This window comes from Prenolepis imparis, unplaced genomic scaffold (assembly GCF_030444845.1).
Source record: "Prenolepis imparis isolate NDT839.2.m4 unplaced genomic scaffold, iyPreImpa1.0 SCAF_17, whole genome shotgun sequence".
NCBI classification, from domain to species: domain Eukaryota; kingdom Metazoa; phylum Arthropoda; class Insecta; order Hymenoptera; family Formicidae; genus Prenolepis; species Prenolepis imparis.
In genome coordinates, this window is record NW_028141175.1 from 1,819,536 (window position 1) to 1,837,060 (window position 17,525).

At 26.0% G+C, this 17,525-nt stretch overlaps 3 protein-coding genes across 3 annotated transcripts in view; 1 reads left to right on the top strand and 2 right to left on the bottom strand.

Annotated features, from left to right (window-relative positions):
* Rudimentary (carbamoyl-phosphate synthetase 2, aspartate transcarbamylase, and dihydroorotase rudimentary) overlaps nt 1-10,490 on the top strand; it is a 30,375-nt gene extending 19,885 nt beyond the window's left edge. Inside the window, exons 14-25 of the mRNA XM_083056110.1 lie at nt 307-555; nt 1,787-2,038; nt 3,564-3,890; nt 4,238-4,409; nt 4,878-4,993; nt 5,815-6,241; nt 6,745-7,088; nt 7,426-7,567; nt 7,786-7,856; nt 8,217-8,395; nt 9,004-9,208; nt 9,965-10,490. Coding sequence (XP_082912236.1) covers nt 307-555; nt 1,787-2,038; nt 3,564-3,890; nt 4,238-4,409; nt 4,878-4,993; nt 5,815-6,241; nt 6,745-7,088; nt 7,426-7,567; nt 7,786-7,856; nt 8,217-8,395; nt 9,004-9,208; nt 9,965-10,192 — 2,712 coding nt within the window. The 3' untranslated portion in view covers nt 10,193-10,490. The remainder of the gene's footprint in view (nt 1-306; nt 556-1,786; nt 2,039-3,563; nt 3,891-4,237; nt 4,410-4,877; nt 4,994-5,814; nt 6,242-6,744; nt 7,089-7,425; nt 7,568-7,785; nt 7,857-8,216; nt 8,396-9,003; nt 9,209-9,964) is intronic.
* A 908-nt stretch (nt 10,491-11,398) lies between these two features.
* Nucleotides 11,399-13,295, bottom strand: LOC145946640 (uncharacterized). The gene is made up of 3 exons (XM_083056396.1): nt 12,664-13,295; nt 12,029-12,102; nt 11,399-11,767 (listed from the first exon to the last, which is right to left on the bottom strand). The coding sequence occupies exons 1-3, from the start codon at nt 12,730-12,732 to the stop codon at nt 11,635-11,637; spliced, it is 276 nt and encodes a 91-aa protein (XP_082912522.1). The 5' UTR covers nt 12,733-13,295; the 3' UTR covers nt 11,399-11,634.
* Nucleotides 13,296-13,563: 268 nt separating this feature from the next.
* On the bottom strand, nt 13,564-16,581 carry Sing (MARVEL domain-containing protein sing). Its single transcript, XM_083056145.1, has 5 exons — nt 16,226-16,581; nt 15,577-15,733; nt 15,050-15,232; nt 14,674-14,814; nt 13,564-14,365 (listed from the first exon to the last, which is right to left on the bottom strand). Exons 2-5 carry the CDS (start codon nt 15,727-15,729, stop codon nt 14,288-14,290), a joined length of 555 nt encoding a protein of 184 aa, XP_082912271.1. The 5' UTR covers nt 15,730-15,733; nt 16,226-16,581; the 3' UTR covers nt 13,564-14,287.
* Nucleotides 16,582-17,525: the final 944 nt, after the last annotated feature.

Consider the following 17,525-nt stretch of genomic DNA (forward strand, 5'->3'; position numbering starts at 1 on the left):
ATTTAATTATATATTTTTTATCAAATACTAAATTTCTTTAATATTTACATTTCAATTCTTACATTTCAATTATCCATATATACATATATATATATATATACGCTATTTATTATGCATTTATTATGCTATTTATTACGCATTTATTATGCATTTGACAGCATAAAATTGTATGTATGGTATTCGGGTAAATTGTATGTATGCTTTGAAAATTATCTTATATATTTATCACAATTTTGGAGTATTTATCATTATAAACAATTATCTAAGCTTTGCTATTATATCTTATAATGAATTTCTGTAATGTAGGTGGAACCAGTGCAATGGACGTTTGAAAACATCGCTGTGAACGAGGATTCTAGTCCGAGCCAACTTCGACATCTTGCTGACTTTTTGTCAAAAAAGCAATTTGATCTTGTAATTAATTTGCCGATGAGAAACGGTGGTGCTCGACGTGTTTCCAATTTTATGACACATGGTTATCGAACGAGAAGATTAGCAGTCGATTATTCGGTACCTTTAATTACGGATGTTAAATGTACGAAACTTCTAGTCGAGGTAAGTACTTAAAATCTACAAAAGTATTAAATAAAATATTGTAAATATTAAATAAAGATACAAATAAATATACAAATAAATATACAAATAAATTTGAAGTACCAAATATATTTCAAAAAGTAAAATTTGATTAAACTTTAACATTATGAGTAGAATAAGCTTATATAGATATAATCATTACCTTTTCATTTAAAACTATATTCTATATCACCCTCGCGTCATTGATCAAAGATCATTTTTGATAAATAAGATTGTATTACTCATTCTTACTTGTATATTAATTTCGTTCACATTGCAGATAATATATATATTAGGTGCAAAGTTTACATTTAGAGGAATCAAACATTTTAAAATTTAGAATTTGACAGAACTTCTCTTAGTTTTTATTTACGAAACGCAAAATATCATTTTATTTATACAATAGAAAGAAATATTTTATGACTAAAAATCAAAGTTTATTTCAAATCTCTATCTGATATTCTTATATGTATATTAATGTTTCAAAAACAGCTATTATTTTCTTTCATAAAAATGCATAGTGTAACCATCTCTTATTGCTACTATTTAATATTACTAATATCAAATAATTAATCATATTATGCTAATCATATTGTAATAAAATTATGACACAAGCATACATTTTATTTGAATAAATATAATATTTCTATTAAAAATTATATGTACAAAGTAGTAAAAATAATTGTTTAAAAATTATTGATAATTTCTTTATTTTCTATTTAAGTCATTCTTATTCATATATATAACATATAAAGGAATAATATTTTTTTTATTTAAACAGCTAAAAATATAACTAGTTTTCTCGACATGGCGTGTCTGCATTGCAAAATATGTATTGTATAATTAGTTTTTAAAAAATATAAAAAAAGAAATTTTATATAAAAAATCATTATTATTAAAATTTATAAAAGTTTATTCAAAATTTTTTAAAAAATAATGATGCGTATAATAATATGTTGGAATTATATAATGAGAAGATATTAAGTTTTAACTCAGTTTCGTAAATAATTTTCTATCGGAAGAAACAATATACATACATATATCTCTTGCTAACTATTATATTCAAATACATTATACTTATATGATGATTGCTAAGCACGCACAACTTTGCATTACTTATAAATAAATTATATAATTATTATGTAGATAATATAAATATCTGTGGTAAATTGCAACGTACAATTTTCTATGTATTCTCTTATGTTCTGTATAGGCGATGAGAATGATTGGTGGAAAAGCACCGCGGATGAAAACATACACCGATTGTCTGTCGTCGCGCCGAATGATCAGACTACCTGGCCTCATTGACGTGCATGTGCATACTCGTGATCCTGGAGCGATTCACAAAGAGGACTTTGCCTCTTGTACTGCGGCAGCGCTCGCCGGAGGCATCACAATGATCTTCGCGATGCCTAACACTAATCCAGCGGTGGTAGATCATCAGACTTTTGCCATTGCCAAAGAAGTAAGAATTTGTACATTTTCCAGCAAAATTTATTTGTATACATATAATGTGCGAGAAATTGATTTATAATTTTTTTACATAGATGATAAAATAGATTACAAACGCATTTTTTTCATGTCGAATAAGAAAAGAAATTATATATATTTTATTTGCAAATAATATTATATGCGTTTTTGATCAAAATACGCAATATACATATATATATGTGCACAGTAAGAAATTTTTATAATTAGAATTAGATAAATCTTAAGCATAAATTTAAATTTTTGCAAAATTTTGAAATATTTTAATATTCAAGTAAAAATAATTAAATATAAAATTTTAAGTTCATATATTTAAAATTTTAAATTTTAAATTTAAAAAGTCAATACCACAATAAATAGTAAAAAAGCTTTTAAATTTAAGCGCGTGTAAAAAATTTTCACAAATATAAAAAATTAAGTACCATTTTACTTTGTTTTTAATAATATAAAAATAAGTCAGATTAGTCAAATTTTTCAATTAATCTTGGACATCCGACTTCCTTATCTCTACTAATCCACCGATTGCCATTTTTATATCGAAATGTTAAAATATTTAAACTGATTTTTCCTCGTTGTAAGTCGAATATATTTATTTAACATATTCAACAAATTATTTATTAAAAAATTGTCACTATATATTCATATACATATAATATACTAATGCGTTTATTAAAAGTTGTCAAGAAAAAAGCAAAATTAACTCGAAATATTCCAACTATATACATACATATATTTTTGCAATTATATTAATTATTATTTATCAAATATGTAATGTTGAGTACAGTTAACAAATATCAGGACTTTTAGTATACTTGCTGATGCCGAGGAGAACATGTAACGTGCCAAATTCTAAAATTTTTAAAATTATTTCTGTTATTCTCTCTCGTCTTATTATGATATAATGTAATTAGGTCATTAAGCAAAGAGCGTTTTACTTCCTGAGTACTTACAATTAAAAGTAGCTATGAGTGGCTAGGAGGAGACGACAGTAACATGTAAAAAATATTTTAAAAGTGCAATTCAAAAAAAATATTCTTCCTATAGCTATGCAATGTGTAATTTGAAATCTAAACGTCGCGCATATCTTAAAACCGATCGCTGAAGCAAGCGAGTTTTTGATATCATATGATATCATATAATAACAATAACTTGAGAAATGATATATTTTTTATCGTTATTTGAAAAATATTAAGCTTTTTATATTTAAAAAATTGTTCACACACGTCAAAAACTATTCATATAAGTATGCTTATTTACATATTAGTGCGCGCGCAAAAATATATCTTACATAAATATTTAAAAATTAGTTTAATTTCGTACATTTTTTGATTATCTAAGGAAAACATTTTACTTTCTTTTCCAAAATTACAAATAGTTTCACAATTTGAAAAAAAATTACAAAATTGCAAATTAATTAATATACTATATATATATATATTTTTTAAAACTATAATTTTTGTAATAAGATAATGAAATTATTTATATTACTCACACTGAAATAGCGAGCTGTGGCTGGTTCACGTTGTGATTATGCACTCTTTATCGGTGCCTCATCGGACAACTATAATGCCATACGAGAAATAGCACCGCATGCTGCTGCTCTAAAAATGTACCTGAACGAGACGTTTACGACACTACGTCTCAATGATCTTAGTGTTTGGATTAAGCATTTTGAAAGCTGGCCTAAAAAATATCCTTTATGCGTGCATGCGGAAGGACAAACCACAGCTGCGGTCCTTTTGTTAGCGAGTTTCCATAAGAGACCGATTCATGTGTGTCATGTGGCACGCAAAGACGAAATTCAAATTATACGCGCTGCCAAAGAACACGTGAGTATATTAACAACGCGCGTCTATTAACAAGAGAAACAAACCAAACTGAATTATGAGAAATCAATATATATATATTGTATATATAAAATATATAACAAATAGCAATAATTGTGCTAATATATTGTAATAGGAATGAGTAATAAGATTAAAAGTTGATTTTTTAGTTGATTTTTAATGATTTGTAGTTAATTTGTGATTATAAATTTTATATTTAAAAAATTTTTTAAATATACAAATTTAGATTTTAAAAATTATTCTTATATTTTAAATTACGAGATATTTCTCTCTTTTTGTTAAAGATGTCAATCTTATTTATATCATTTATATATTGCATACTTTTGCAGGGATTGGCAGTTACGTGCGAGGTATGTCCGCATCACTTATTTCTTTGTCAAGATGATTTGGATAGGATAGGCAACAAAAGAGGTCAGGTAAGACCTACTCTAGGAACAAAAGAGGACCAACAGGCTCTTTGGGACAATTTAGATGTTATTGATTGTTTCGCAACCGATCATGGTACGTGAAGATTTTATCATTATTTCTCTAATTTTGTAATTGTATAATTATAATTACGTGATACAAATTGTACTTTTTAAATTAAAATTTACGCTATAATTAAAAAGTAAAATATATACATTAATATCTTCAAATGATAACAATCAAATTTATTTTATGATTCAAAGATAAAAAATGAATGTTTCATGTTTATATAGCATCTACTTTATTTTGCTTTTAAAGCATACAAGAATATTTCTTTTGTCCTGAGGTATTGATATTATATCGGATATTTGCAGTTAGTTAGAAATAATAAGCAATTAAGCAATTAGTGTTATGATAAAAATTAATGTTTTGATAATTCATAAAATTTTTTTTACTGTATGTGTGTGTATAATTTATTTAAATAAAAAGTAAATAATTTTTAGCGAGATATGATGAGATGTATAATTTATATCTTTGTCTTGAAACGCTTATTTGTACTTTAAGCTCCACACACCGTGCAAGAAAAAACTTCCGAAAATCCACCGCCAGGATTTCCCGGGTTGGAAACTATGCTACCGCTGTTACTTAATGGTGTGCATGAAGGAAGGTTGACTATACAGGTAAACTTTTTGTGTTTGGCTGACGTGAGGAGTAAGGAATGCTGATAAGCATTTTACTCTCGATAACGAACGCGGCTGTTATATACGTCATTCTATGATTCGGAGAGATAAATTTTCATACTTAACATGACGTAATAAGTCAAGATATTTAAAAGAAGTTTGTTGTAAAGCAAAATCCTTCAACTAAATTTTGAAAATGGACATATTATTGTCATAATTTTTTTTGGTAAATATTGACAAAAGGGGACCCAGCCCCAATCACCTTGACCTTGACATATGTTGTCAAGGTCATAGGACTGAGTAACCTCCAACAAATTTTGTCAATATCCCCTTTTGTCAATATTTACCTTTTTTTTTATTCATAGATAACTTATATTCTAATTATATATGCGCAATAAATCGAAACCTGAATATACTTCAAATTTAATATACTTGCATGTTTTTTGACAGTATGTGAATTGCGTGTTTACTCTCTTATCCATTACAAACGAATGTTATTTGTGATGATGAATCATTGGTAAATATCGCAAAGATTTATTTGCTGCACTGATAATAAAAATGGGAAAAACTTACGCTCTCTTATTAATCATTTTATTAAATTTATATATAGAATATTAATATTGTAAATTGGGTTAAAATAATAATGTATTTCATATAAAATATGATGAGAGAATAATGTTATGAACGCTCTCCTTCTATCTCTCTCTCTTTTTCTCTTTCCAACAAAGAAATTATATAATAGTTATTATATAATAAAAAATAAAATATAAAAAATATTGAATTATACTATTGTAAACTATTTGTGTTTATTTATTGTGCAGGATATTATTGACAGATTATACCGAAATCCCAAGAGAATCTTTGCTATTCCGGATCAGCGTAACACATATGTCGAAGTAGATTTAGACGACGAATGGGTCATTCCGGAAGCAATGCCATTTAGCAAATCAAAATGGACGCCTTTTGCTGGCATTAAGGTTCGCGGTTCCGTGCACAGAGTAGTCTTAAGAGGCGAGGTTGCTTACGTCGAGGGAAAAGTTTTGGTAAATCCTGGATTCGGTCAAAACATTAGGGATATGCAATACAAGACGATAGTTCCACCAACGCATCATCACATACCGATGATATCCAGTCAAGATGTTATCTGTAAACCATTGTCATTATTGAACGGTCTTTTATCACCAAATTATGAAAAATCTAACATACATGCTGAGCGTGTCGCTGATTCATATGAAGAGGAACGAACTGGTAAGACAATATATATATATATATATATATATATATATATATATAAGAATTACTACTTGCTAATCAATAAATAAAAAAATCTTTTGTGAAAGAATTTGAATATTATTACATTTTTTAAATTATATTTTATCTTGTCTAGTTTAGTTTACAATGAAATAAATCCGTATTGCATATGAATAAATTTCTCTCAATTGATATTAATTTACATTTTTTATCAGACCATAATATAAATATAAATACACATGTATATGTATAATTGTATATATGTATATGTGTATAAGTATACATATATATAATTGTGTACATGTATAATAATGTCAAGATATGTTGTTATATTTTTAAATCGAATATTTATACAAATAAAAGACCAAATGCAACACGAATTTTATTACTTTTTGCATGTGTGCCTGCTTGTACCACTGTAAGAACAGTTTGTAGCTCTCTATAATAAACAGAGAGATAAATAATGCAAAATTATATAAGTTTATTTTCTATATTGTTAGAATCATTTACTCATCTCCTGCAACTGGCATCGCACAAGTCGAGTGTACATTTCGCGCTAGACAATGATATAAGAGAACATTCTAAGGTATTACCCTCTCACCAAAGGACTATCTCACCATTGCCAATTAGCAATGTCACCAGATACAAAAGCGATAGTAATCCGAATCTTCTTACGTCTGCTGTTGCATCTGTTTCGATCGTTCATGCAAGCAGCAATCTAATCGGACATCATATACTTTCTGTAGATATATTTAATAAAGAAATACTAAAAGATATATTTCATCTTGCGGAAACTTTCCGAAATGCTATTAGAAAAGAGCGATCGTTGGATCATATTTTAAAGGTAATTAAAAATATATATAATTAAAAAATTATAAAAACTTAATAAATATATTGTTATAAGAAATTGTGGCAAATATATCAATATAGGGAGATATATACATATATTGATAATATTGATTTCATATTTGTCTTGTATATGCACAGGTTGCTATTTTAAAATATATATTACAATTTTATCGCCATACATAGCTTTTTTGACGTAAATAATTCCAAAAAAGTACATGGAACCTATTAGAAAATTTATGATAATACTATCTTGATTCTAAATAATATACAAATCTATGTCTGTTTTCTTATATATTTTAAAGGAAAATAATATATAAAAGTGTTATATTTAGGGAAAAATTATGGCTTCTATCTTTTACGAAGTCAGCACAAGAACATCATGCAGTTTTGCTGCCGCTATGGAACGTCTTGGTGGTCGTGTGATATACATGGATAATTCCACATCATCGGTAAAAAAAGGAGAAACCTTAGAAGGTCTGTAGATAGAGATTTCGCAACAAAAAAATACAATCCCCTCGAAGGGTATGTTAGGGTGGAGAATATCCCAGTTATAATTTTTTCAATGTGCAAGAACAATCTATGACAAACTGCGAACTAATTATAAAACAAACAATAAACTATGAAAAAATGCATAATCTAAGCTTTTTGTTATCACATATTCAATGAGTTTTATTAAATTATTGCTTTTGTAGATTCTATAGCAGTCATGGCGGGATACGCGGATGTAATAGTACTCAGACACTCGAAGCCGGAGGCGGTAGCTGTGAGTATTCGAATTATATACAAATAAGTGTGTGTGTGTGTGTGTGTGTGTGTGTTGCGTGTGTACAAAAAATGCAACACAATTCTTCAAATCATATTATAATTATAATTAAAAGAATTACACTTTCAATAAACTTATTTATAAAATTTCTAATGTTTAATTTTAATTATTTTTTTTAATATAGCTAAACATACAGTGTAAGACAATAATTATTATAGATTTTTTATTTATCTTATATGTATATGTATAAGAGAGTTATAAGTTTTAGTAATATAAGAAATATTTCCATATATGTATATATGTATATGCATTTTGCCGATATTTTGCTGATATTTTTTCGATATTAATAATAATTTACAGAGAGCAGTGCTGCATTGTAAGAAACCATTGTTAAACGCCGGTAATGGAATTGGTGAACACCCAACACAAGCATTGCTCGATATTTTTACAATTAGAGATGAATTCGGAACTGTAAATGGTCTTACAATTACGATGGTAGGGGATTTGAAACACGGCAGGACCGTGCATTCCCTTGCAAGGTAATGCAACCGATTTTAAATTGAAATACAGTCTTATAAAAAATTACATTTAATTACATTAATCTTGAATGTATTTGCGAAATATTCTCATCATTAAAATGTATATTAATAAAATATTCCATAATATATAAAAATATATAAAGTGGGATAATACATTTTTGCTAAGGAAAATTCAATTTTTTTTTGTTAGAGAATCTTTGATTATAATTAAGACTGTGTTATAAAAAAATGTAAAAATAAAATTACAACATGATTACATTTAAATTCAAGCATGATTAATATTTACAATAAATAATAAAAATCTATAGAGAATATTGAATATATTTTTATATAATAATAAAATTTAAATTTAAAATATAAATTTTTTGTAAAATATAGAGAAATGCAATATCTTCATATAAGAATCAAACAATACATCTAATTCTAACTAACAAGATTATACAAAATGTTTAATTGATTTAGAAACATAAATTCTAAAATTATGTAATTTCGGTTATTATGTGCGCCAATTATGTCTCTCGCCCACGCAGTCATTAATCGGACTAAAAATATTTTTCTTTAACATGCATTATTTATTAAATGTTATTTATTAAATGGTAATGACACAGGTTGCTGACTCTATATAAGGTGGAGCTTCGCTATGTGAATCCACCTGGCCTAGACATGCCAGATCATATCGTTAATTACGTGTCTAACCGTCAAATTTACCAAGAAAAGTTTTCAACCTTAGAGGACGCTCTGCCCGCCACCGATGTTCTTTATATGACACGAATACAACACGAGCGATTTGATACACAAGAGGAATATCATCAGGTGGGTCTTAAGACATTTTATTCAGTTTTTATTAAATTTATAATAAAAGAGGAGTCGACTGTTTCATGTATTACACACTAATTTCCTTACATAAATTTAATCCTTACATAAATTACAGGATTTTAAAATATCCTCTGTAAGCGTAATTGATGCCCTTGATAAATAATAGATTAGTAAAAATATGTGCAGCGTTTCCTTTTAGAAATAATCATTCTTTTATTAAAAATTGTATGTGTGGGAAAAAGAGAGAAGATATAGATATATATTAGGGTGTTTAAAAAAAAAAAAAAAAAAGTTTTTATTTTAATAATAAAGAAAAATAAAAAAGGGTTTTTTCAATTTTTATCTATTTTTTTTAACATAAATAATACACCAACTAATAAAGACAAGCCTTATTCGGTTATAGCTGGAGCTTCGTGCTAATATTTAATGTTTGATTTTACATACTATTGTTTTCAAGTTCATCGAACTGCGCGCCAAATAAATTTTTTGGTCTTGAAACACAGTTATATGATAAACAAGAATAGTAATACCACGATATTAAATTGATTAATCATTTTTTATCTATTTTTTTTTAACATAAATAATACACCGCTACTAATATAAAGACAAGCCTTATTAATATATATACATATATGTATAATTAACATAATTATAATTTGACCTCAAGTTAAATCTTATACTTTATACTATAACTATACTTTTGAATTAGCTTTGTATAATATTATATTTTGACAAAATTATTATATGCAACAGATGTGCGGACATTTTATAGTCACCCCGCAACTGATGTCTCGCGCAAAGAGAAGAATGGTGGTGATGCACCCTCTGCCGCGTGTCTTTGAAATAAGTACAGAGTTCGACACCGATCCACGGGCTGTTTACTTTCGACAAGCTGAAAATGGAGTCTATGTACGTATGGCATTGCTGGCTATAGTTCTAGGACGCGCTTGGTCTAACCGTGATCTGTCTCTTGCGGGTTGATCAATTTAAAAAAAAGAAAAAACTTGAAGAAGAAGATTAATTAATGTTTATCAAGAAATGCATTTAAATTCAATGATTTTAATCAGACTGCGACGCACTCGTTAAAGCCAAATTCCAGCATTCCACTATTGCGATAAATGATTTAGCGACAATATTGTAAAGTTAACAAAAGCGTAACGATAACTCTGATGTTACATATACTGATAACTCTGATGTTACATTAATACAGTTAACTGTAAATTATAATTTTATATACATTTTTTGTTTGTTTGTAAAACGAATAAATTTTTTTCCGAAATGCTTTCTACTTTTTATTTTTTATTAAATAATACATTATACACAATGTAATTTACAATAATTATTACAGTAATAATTTACATATGTATGTATATTTTTCCATATGCTATAAAATAATAAAGAAAGATTTTATATCTACATATATATACTGTAATAAAATATTAGAGAATTTTTAGAGAATATTTAGAGAAAATTATGATAAAATAAGATTTAATGATAATTTTTAATGGATAAAGATTTATTACACATATATGTATACATGTTATAGTTATATTTGAATTTTTGTAATTATAAGTGTTTCAGAAATAAGCAAAATTATGCAAATTTTGTTTGAGGTCATTAAAATAAATAAACATATTTTAATAAACACATTTTATGAAGTAATAGTGTTATTTAAATAATAAAATAATAATAATAAAAAAATAATAGTAATAAATAATAATAATAAAATTAATAGTAATATAAAATATTTCACTAGTAATACAAAAATATCACTAGTAATATAAAAATCGTCTCCAAATAATCTCAGGAATTTGCCATTAATATAACAGGTTTTATGGTAGGTCTGGGACCCTGTATATACTCTGGGTCCCCTGGATACTCTGTATATTATAACAGTTAAAATTTCAATAAATGAAAGTTACTACTTGAAAAATTTTTATCTTACAATTTATTTGAAAATAATTCGTTAAATGTTATTTCTTAAATAGAAGTCAAAGAAAAACTTTCTTGTTTTTTTCTTAAATCTTCAAAAAGTATATCTATACGTTATAAAAAAATTACTTGTTTAAATAAATGTTTATTTGTCGCATAAGATAAATATCTTGATTACATCTTGAAGACGTCTTGATTTTAACCGTAAATCTATTATTCTGCGAATTTACCATCTTAATTATTATGAAGTGTAGATATTAAATAAATATATAGTAATAAATAAATTGCGTATGACATATTTGACAATAAACATATCTCTTTGAGAATTATATCTGAAAAGTGTTTCAATGACGTGTGCACACGTATTTCTTCATTTCTTCTAAGACTTTAATATTAAATACTAGCTATTTATTGTATAATAAAAAATATATATTTTTCAGATCTTCCATAAATCTTTTATAAAATAAGGATTATATCCCTCATCAAACACATCAGACTATAACATCCCTCACTCTGAATTCGATATCACTATAGCGTTTGGACATGTCCGAAGCTAAAGCTTTCACTTCGTCTTTTCGTGCTAATGGTGGCATTTTTAATCTTAGTTTCCTTTTTTTATAGAATCTTTTTTTCTGCAACAACGTCGTTCATTGTTTGTATAACAATTATTAATTTTTATTATCGTTTTATATTTTTGATGGCATACATATATAAATACATTATATTAACCCAGGTTTACAATCTACTTGAATAAAAGAAAATTATCTGCGTATGTAATAATTAATGTAAATAATAACTTTGCTATTATTTGCGGAAATTGGTTGATTAACAAAATGCAGATATTGAAAATTAAAAGCTAATACAAAAATAAATGTTTATTCTTACGTACTGTGATGTATGCAATCTATGAAGATACCCATCGAGAACAATATCATTATAGCGATGATTATAAAAATATACTTAAAAAAACGAAACATTCACCACATCTTTGTTTCCATTATTAAAACAGTCATAATTTTTTAACCTTTTCAATGTAAAACTATTTTTATATTGTTTTTAAGTATAAGTTTAACTTTCTCTTTAAAAAAATACAGTTTTTTCAAGATTTTAAATATTATTAATATATTATATTATTCTTTATTTTTGAATAATTATTTGTTAATTATTTGCTAAGCGTACACATATATTAATTATTGCAACTCTTGCAGAATTAGAGATATAAATCTATATTTTAAATAATATCTAAATATTTTTTAGTTTTGCAAATTAACTCAATCATATTTTTTGATAATTCATTACTAATATTGTATTTAAAAACTTTTACTTTCTGCATTTTTTTGTAATATATTGCATATATAATATCAGACACATTAATAACTTCACAAGTTGCATAAACTTATAATTAGAATCTATAAAATCTATTAAGTTTTTATAACATATTAAATAGTATAATTTAATATTCTCTTACATTATTCTCTATTATATACTTATTATCCTTATATATCAAACTTATATATTACATTTCTTATCATACCTTCCGTCGTTGTAGTGTTTCCGCTGTTATTTACATTTCTAACGTACGTTTCCATCTTTGCGTTACTTTTCTTTCCTCACTTTTTGTTCAATATATACGATTTTGCAAGAAGAGAAAACAAAATCGACAAAAGGCAAGCAAGCAAGCGCAATTACACGTTCGGAATAGTTTCGATGCTTCGCGTGTCGTTCGGATTGAGATCCTAGAGTAAACTGTCAGCCACATATCTACGTATAATATATGTTTGGCGAGGCGTCAACGAGAGCGACAAAAAGGCAGAACGAATGATGTCAGAGAGAAGAACGGAGAGAAGAATGAAGGCGGCGACATGAGAGAAAGAAAACATTTGAAAAAATAAGACAGAGTGCTCGTTCATGATTCTCAAAAAGAGTGGAGAAAAGAGGGTGAGCGGAAAGAGAAATCTCACGGAGGCATCACGTAAGTAATTCTCGTAATCCACGAGAGGATCATGCAATTTCTGGTCCCATTCTGCATTTAGCAAGGTCGCCAGATATATTCTTATGACATTAAACCGACAGCTAGTACTCGCAGTGTGCCTGATAGTTTTTGTATAATAAAGTCTCTGACGAAAGAGAAAAAATTATACCTTTATATCGTTGTAATTAAAAACAAAACAATATCTGATAAATTTTTGTATTTACAAATATAAATATTACAAACATTTACTTTATTTGATTAAATAAATAAAGTTTGTGCTGTATTTTTTTAATGTCTTATTTGAGATGATTAATAATAACAGTTTTTGTAAAAATTAAATAAATTATTGTACTGTTTATATAATTTATATTAATATAAAATATAAAATAAAATATGTTAAAATAGCGCTACACGCATATTACAAATGAAATATTATTTGACATGTGATAAAATATTTAAAATAAAATATTTTATTACTTAACTGTTTTACTAACTTCGAGTGATTCTTATAAAATAATACTTATTGACATTTTATGAAATTATTAATACGCCAAAGTATTAATTTTAGTAAATACTTATCGTATTTCTTATTGTGTGTTGTTTATTTTTATATAATAAAATACATATACAATATATATATTATCGTAATGAGTAAATCCACGTAAATGTATTATTTTTCGAATAGTAGCCTTTACGCCGTGCATATAATATAGTAGTACTATGATGCACCAGATTTCAATGGATTTGTTTGTCACAATTGAATAAAATCTAAATTATTTTTGAAAAAATTAATATAAAAATAACGAAGTAAGAATAATATACAATAAATTGTGTAGCGTGTGTTAATTTCTCTAATATGTATGTAACTTATTGATGTGTGTGCATGTTTATATGTATAATATGTGCGCGCGTGTGTGTGTATGTGTGTGTATATTTTACTAATTCTAAAGTACTAAAGTACTTTACTGAATATTGTTTATTAATATAATTAAAACTTTATCATTAATGGACATATATTTCTATAAAATATAAGAAAAAATTTTCCTATGTTATTCATTTACATTAATATGGTTAACAATCATATCATGATAAAAAAATCAAAGCTTTTTCGATTGTTGCTTTGTTTTATCTTTCTTTGAAAAAATTTGTGCTCGTCTGTGAATAGAATTGATTTATCTTCCAGTTTTGTAATGCACAAAGGATAAATATGCATCTGCTCCGTGCAATACTCCCACAATGCCACTTAAAATCTACAATACACATGACTCACTTTTAATATTTCTTCGAATGAAATACTATCACGAGTAATCAAATGTTATAGTTCCATAAAATCAAAACTAATCTTTCTTTATTAATATAATTTTTGCTTTATTGTTTAGCATAAAGATATGCCATATTAAAGATTTAGGATTATTTGACAAATATTATATAATATATAATTATATTATATAATAATTCTTTGTCTTATAATTTATAAAGACAAATGATGACAATATAATGACGCAAATCAGTGAAAGAGTTAAATTTATGATTTGTGTTAGTGTGAAAATTAACTTACGTAAGCAGCTGTCATAGCAGGATAAACGTCGAAACCGGGTCTCACATAATACTCAGTCATTAGAAATAATTTTGTAGCAAATGCTAAATAGAATGCTGAGCTTAAGTACAGGAAGCAGGCTAAAGAGTTGAACATTATCTCCTAAAATTTTAATTATAAGAATATATAATATACATAATCTTTAGTAAATTAAAGAATTAAAAAAAAATTTATTATGTATATTCATTATAATATTTTCTTCATAGAACATAAGCAATATGCACATACATATATGAGAGAATAGAGATATAAAGAGAATAAAATATTCAAAATAATGCGAGTTTATACTTTTGTTGGTATAATGTTTTTTATCTTATATAAATAAATATATACATACAAACAACGATGAACGAATTAACCTGTAAGTCTTTTCAGAAATTGTATAACAAGCAAGTAACAGAGCGGAAGTTAAGAAGCAGGCAGATGCCGCGGTCAATGATCCTTCAAAAGCCGAACCAATAGATGAGCTATATTTCAGACCATAATTGATAAGCAAGCTCTGTATTAATCCACTGATTATCTGAAATTAAATATATTAAATTATGTGTATGTATATTATATATAGTGTGTGTGTGTGTATATATACATATATATATATATATATATATATATATATATATATATATATATATATACACACACACACACACTATACATTATATTTATATAATTACATTAATATTAGGATATATAAATATTTATGAGAAATATGATAGAAGTGAAATAATTTAAGCAAACACATATAATCAAATTTATATCAAATTCTTATTACATAGATGTAACAATCTTTTCTTATACATATACGTTTCTTTTTCTCAAATTGTACATTTGTTATTAGATATATATGTCATTGTAATTACTTACCGTTTCGCAAATTTTTACAATTCCAGGTAATGATTTAAAGAATTCTATATGTATGCATGTGCAACATCTGAAACAGCAGCAACTGACACCGCCTGCGCTATGCGTATTAGAAGACGGTATCCTAATCACCGGTCCGGCATTATTTATACCCATGATTCTATATTACAAATAAATTAATTTAATACTCGTTTGTGTATTTTAAATAGATAATTTAAATTATTTCACAATGCTCATTAAACCGTCTCGTCCATGTAAATCCATTTATTTACTTTTTTTTATTAATTCTTTTATACTGAATATTTATACATGCTTTCTTTCTCTTTAAAAAAATTGACTTTATTACTAGAATTCTCTCTAAAAAAATTGACTTTACCACTAGAATTGTTTACTTTTATTTATAAAAATAATTTTTTTTAGATAACTTCTTTAATATAAATATTAAAACATATTTTATACACAATGGAATTTTATACGCAATAAAATGTAGGTATTTTTATTAAAATATATCTACATATATACAAAGATAAAATACACAAAAACAATTTTTTTAAATTAATTTTGTTAAATCAAACTTAAATATATAAAAGATTAATCAAAAGTTTTCGACGTATTAAAAAGTGATTAAAAAAAAAATATTATACATACTTACATAAAAGTTCAATATTTTTAAAATTCAATTGTAAATTGTAAATTTTATGTTTTCTCTGAGAGAATTTTTAGAAAAACAGAAAACGACTGCTATCAACGATAGCTTTAAACAGACTGAGGATGTAGACATATGCATCTACACAGTTTGAATGTGTTACAACCCCCCGTATAGCATTCGACGCGAGGGAAATTGCCATCTATTTCTGGCACATGCTACAAACACTGAATGTTTTGTCGGTTGACTATACAGCAAGAGGAAACACAAAGCATTCGAAAAAATAAGATAATATCAAATATCTTTCATATATTGCTTTAATTTTATTTTGTTCAATTTTATTTTATTAAATTTTATTTTATTTGTTTTCTTCTTACAATATATGAATAAACATATAAGTGCTCGCAAAATTTTATATATAAATATATGTTTGTAATTTTTATTTACATAATTCCTTTATTGTCAATATCAAGAAAATAATTGATATTTTATCATAATTTGAATGTAAAAATTTAAATAAGCTAATGCAACATAAATCAAATATTGAAAATTTTAATATTTTTAAAATTATGTAAGAAGAAATAAAAATATAAGTGTGTGTGTGTGTGTGTGTGTAGTGTCCCAAAATTATTAAATATTCTTGTAATAACAAATATTCTGATCAATTTGGAATTAATTTTTCTTTAACAAAAATTTTGAGAAAAAATTAATTTTTCCATTATATATTGGATGATTGCAAAAGTTCGTGCCCGATTTGCATAGATGGTGGTAATAACTTCAAATCGGGCACGAACTTTTGCAATCATCCAATACCTTTATATAACTAAATCTCAATTAAATTTTCATTGAAGTAAATTTTATCTAAAATTAATTAAAGAATATAATTTTGTTAACATTTTAGGATTTCATAAAATTTAATTTGTGGGAACTTTATTTCTCTCTCTCTCTCTCTCTCTCTCTCTCTCTCTTCAATAGTTTTTCAATAACTCGAAAATTATTGATGCCTCGAAAAAAATCGTACGGTTATTTAGATTCTTTAATTTTCGGAATAGGCAATCATTCAGAAAATAAACAAGAATAGTATATAATTGTTTAAAAATTGACGCAAATAAGTGACACAAATAAATTGAATTATTGGTAATATTAATCCCTATAGTCTACTCTCTTAGGCAATACTGTAAATTCTACATACACAAGTAAAATTTATAAAGTTACCCATATATAATTCTGAATATTCTGAATATTCGCGGACAATTTTAGAAATAACATTGTTCTACAAAAAAAACCGGAACGAGATTAGTTGTTT